The 4,796-nt window shown below is 36.6% G+C and overlaps 1 protein-coding gene across 1 annotated transcript; it reads right to left on the minus strand.

The window, feature by feature from the left end:
* Window positions 1-1,118: 1,118 nt before the first annotated feature.
* On the minus strand, window positions 1,119-1,715 carry LOC118756704 (ATP-dependent DNA helicase PIF1-like; the record flags this gene model as incomplete). Its single annotated transcript, XM_036491452.1, has 1 exon — window positions 1,119-1,715. A coding segment is annotated over exon 1 (597 nt), but the record flags the coding sequence as incomplete, so codon positions are not given.
* Between the last annotated feature and the right edge of the window lie 3,081 nt (window positions 1,716-4,796).

Below are 4,796 nucleotides of genomic sequence, written 5' to 3' on the forward strand. Positions count from 1 at the left end.
TCAACTGGTATGATGCTACTAGTATTTCTACCAGTAGATGCTGATGCATAGCCTGACAATTGACATCTCGTAGGACATCGCAATGCTAAAAATACCAGTCGCTAACATTGAAAAAGGATAGAACGTGAACTAGTTGGGCTGAAACGCAAACTGGTAGAATTCGAGTTCACAACTAGTAGCTTTCCCTGCAGGGGTTATTACTGAATTTTCTGCGTAAAAATATTCAATATGAAAATACTATTTATTTTTTTATGAATATGTAATAAATATTTACATCGTACATTCAAATTTACTTCGGTTAATTTTTATTTTATTATTTATTTAATCTTATCTACTACTTTTAATTGTCGAATACATTAAATAAAGCACTTATGATAAAGTAAATTAAGGTGTTCTACAACAAAGTGTGTAAATACAAACGTATGTGGTACATATGAAAATATAATAACATTAATCGCCAACACTAAAAAATATCCCGTCATGGTCGCTGAATGAGGTTTCATATGTTATCGCCCTTGTTGTGTCTGCAGAAAAACTTGCCAATAACCAATCAATCGCGGTTTGTTGCTTTATAGTAGGTAGATGTTCCAGTAAGGAATGCAATCCTAGTTGGCTTAAGCGTGTTCCAAGACCATCATTTGACGTAATACGACAAACATTAAAGTCTCCAACAACTATTAATTCTCCATTATTTCAATTAATCAGCTCCTTTATATCTTCTTCCAATATTCTTCCATATAACAAAATTACCTACAATAAATAGTCTTGAAGCACTTGTTGCTCTACTGCATACGACGTACAATGCTGATCGGCTCATTCCCTTCTTAGTATGAATAGCAACCAATCTGTAAGTTGCTCCTTGGCTTTTGTGTATTGTTATTGCCTCTGCTGGTATTATAGGGAACTGCCTTCTTTCTATCGAAACTTGCTCGTTTCTTCTATATTAGAAGGTGCGCACTACTTTCAATTGGTGTGCAGCTCGGTGCGTGGGGGTGAGGCTTTTTGGAACGTGCTATTACTCCAATCCCCGGCTCGGAAAAGTGCATCCAAAGTATTACTGGTGTCCGTTCGGGGCTTCGATGGTGCATTTGCATTAGTCGGCCCGTAGCTCCATTTACCAAACCATCTGGAGTATTAGTGTTGACTGTAATCATGTATTTTGCAGAGGTTTTCAGTTGTAAACTGTAGCACATTCCTTGTGTCTCCGATACTTTAAAATTTTTAATGGCATCCAAAATAACCGTTTTACTTCGCTCCGAAACAAAGTTCGCCTTCACGCTGTCTTTTGCTGTAGAGATAAACTCTTCTGTGGCGACTTCAGCCAATCTTGCAGTATTATATAGAGATATGTCTGCGTTGGAATAAAAAAGATGAATACAGTCGTTGGGTATCTCGTTAAAATTGGTTTCTTTTGCTTTAATGAGCTCAATATCATCAGATGTCATATTTCCTTCGGACATGTTGTTGAGAGTAACGGCAAATGCTTGATCTTTTCTTTGGCGCATTATTTCGGTGAGTTCGAAGAAACGGAACAAACCCCATAGTGGTGTGCCAGTAATTGCGCTATATGGATCCGATTGGTTTGGGGAGAAAATCCATCTGTCTCCTACTGGCGAGAGTTTCTTTAAGTCGCCAAAAACAATTAATGGTATACCTCCAAAATACTCGCTACAGCGAAATATTTGTTTTAAACGGGCATCTAAATATCCAAACATTTTGGCACCGACCATTGAAGTTTCATCAACTATTATTAACTGAAGGTCTAATAGGTTTGAATATATAGAATTAACACTATCATTGCTGAGAGGGCGTAATTCAGTTGAGGATTGGTTTATCGGCATGGAAAAAATCGAGTGCAAAGTTGCGCCTCCAATTTCAAATGCGGCTTTTCAAGTAGGAGCACACAATAAGACTTTAATTGTCTCGGGATTACTGCCGGATAAGCTGTTTGCTCGTGTTGTCAGTGACTGGTATATAGCGGAAATTAATCGGCTTTTTCCTACTCCAGCTCCGCCTCCAACGTATTCGTAAAAGTGTCTCTTCAGCTTCATGTTATGGTGAACATGATAAAAATATTCCCGCTATTTTTTGCTCAAGGAGCGCACAATTGAGAGCAGCTCATTTTCTTGAATAAGTATAGGTAGCCTTATGAGCCTGACCTCCTCCAAGTTTGGGTCCTGTGGATCATCGCTTTAAAAAACGTAGACATCATTGCCGATTTCTGGAATAGCTAGTGCTAGTATAAACTCTTCATCCAAGAAAGGGGTAACATCAACCTGAACATCTTTCTCTGCTGTGTGCTGATTTAAGTACTCTAAACTACTTTCGAGCTCACGGTCTGAGAACTTGTCGTATTTCTGCTTGTTCTCTTCAATAATTGATTTGTTGTCATTACAAACTCGCTCTGTGTGCACATCGATTAAATCAGCTGCTTCGCTACGCCAGGGATAAAATAGCATAGCCATTTCCCGAAAGTAGTCTGATCGAGAATATTCAACACTAAAACGTCTCCACCTTAATATAAGAGGGCGCTTTCTCTTCCAGATGAAACCGCTCCTATCATTTAATTGAAGCCGGAGCTCGTTTGCTTCAGAATTTTCACCAACTGGTTCGACTTCTTCATTGTCCTCGTTTTCAAGTGTAGACACTGTTCTTGTTTTTGAAAATCAGTACAAAGCAGCAAAATCAGCAAGACAGAGTTGCTCTAGCCGACTTGGCCTTTGAATATAATGATCCAGTAAGTTCGGCACATAAATATCAGTTGAATCAGCAGGAAGCCTTTCTACATAGATCACTTTTCGGGCTCACCATTCTGACTCTCTTGTCTGGGTGTGACGTATTAATAAAAATGTCTCCTTCGCTGGCTTCTGAAATATGGAGACCCAAAATATTATAGGATGCTTCTTGGGAGGACACCTCCGATGCGTTAACAAATTTATTGCCTATGTGCTGTAATTTTTGCTTAATTGTGAAATTTCCGTCATTTATTTCATCCATGGCTTGTCTTAGCAGCTGAGATGCCCCTCTATTAGATTTGTTGATATAATTTATTATGTAGCTGCAGCATGCATAGGCGTCAAGTATGAACTGAATGTCTATATTTTCTCTATGCAAACGCAAAATGTCGCTATTAAATGCTCCAAATGATTCTCGGTCTGCAACAAGGATTTACAAAACATCCCTGTTTTCTTTGTCTTTGGGAAAGTCGTGCGCGACTTCAACATTATACGCAAAAGGATTGGCCAAAAAGAGAAAAATTGGGAATTGGTTTTGAAAATGTCATTCATGAAAACATTGTTGACCATGAAAATATTTTGTTACCACCTCTTCACATTAAACTGGGATTAATAAAACAATATGTAAAAGCACTGAATAAAAATGGCAAATGTTTTCAATATGTTAAATCGAAATTTCCTAATTTAAGTGATGCCCTCATGAAAGATGATCATTTTGTCAAAAGTATGGATTCTTTGGAGAAAAGTGCCTGGTTGAGTTTTAAAGAAGTTGTACAAAATTTTTTAGGAAGTAATCGGGATCAAAACTATAAAACTATGGTTTCTACGATGTTATCGAATTTCAACAAGTTAGGTTGTTTAATGAGTTCTAAATTGCATTACCTTTTTTCGCACTTGGACAGGTTCCCAGAAAATAATGCAGCTAAAAGTGAAGAAATGGGTGAAAGATTCCATCAGGATTTCAAACAAGAAGAGCAACATTATCAGGGTAAATGGGATGAGAGAATGATGGCAGATTACTGTTGGTCTTTGAAAAGAAATGATGCATTTACCGAACATCGTCACCAATCACTTAACCGATCATTTGAAGTAAAACGAAAACGTTTTCACAAGAACACTAAGAAATGTTAATTCTGAAATACTTAAACCGAGTTTGAACGCCCAAAAAAGACATTAAAAAACGAAAAAAAAATATAACAAAAATAAATAAAATGAAAAAAACCAAAAAAATATAACAAAAATATATAAAATGAAAAAAACCAAAAAAAAAACATGGAGTCATCACCGCCACGGCCATCGATTCGTGACTCTGGGTTCGGCTGAGAGCAGTAACAAATTTTTAATTAACAAAATATATAGAAGTAGGTCTTACAAAAGCCATATGCTAGATGAAAATCAATCTCATTATGTTAATACATATGAAACCCGCGATTTTTAGCGTTTTTCCATGAAAATTATGAATTTTCAGAATTTCGGTGATGTTTCCCAACTTTCCAACCTCGAACTTCGGATTTAGTGGGTCAAAATACAAAAATAACCTTGTTAAATCCGTGAACAAAAAGTGCTGCGGATAGTACACATGGCCGCTATGTTACTTACATGATTTTCAAGATAAAGGAAAGTTGGAAAATCCGTAAACTTAAAATGGTAATATCTCAGCGAAGCAAAAAGATATTGTAGCAAACTCAGCACCATTTCAAAGAGAAAGACTTGTACTTTAACACCTTTTTTTGTATTTTTTTGATAGAAATTACTCTGGCTTACATAGACAACTTCAAAAATGGACAAAAACGGCATTTTTTGCACTTATAGGTTAGAGTATCTCAAAATCCTGATGTCATAGAGCAATTCTGTGGCCAGATTTGAATTCAGCGCACCGAAAACCTTCGGGAAAGTATAGTCTGGATTCTGGGTAAAAATTTTGTCGGCCTGTGTTATCTTTCAATTTAATATATACAGTCCGACATTAAAAATTTCTCCGGGATAAGGTTAGCCATTCCTAATAGATTTTGGGGTGCTAAATTTGTAAATATGGGAACTTATGTATTTGAATTTTAAGAA

This window comes from Rhagoletis pomonella, unplaced genomic scaffold, assembly GCF_013731165.1.
Source record: "Rhagoletis pomonella isolate Grant_MI unplaced genomic scaffold, Rhpom_1.0 Rhpom_scaffold_11706, whole genome shotgun sequence".
Classification (NCBI taxonomy): domain Eukaryota; kingdom Metazoa; phylum Arthropoda; class Insecta; order Diptera; family Tephritidae; genus Rhagoletis; species Rhagoletis pomonella.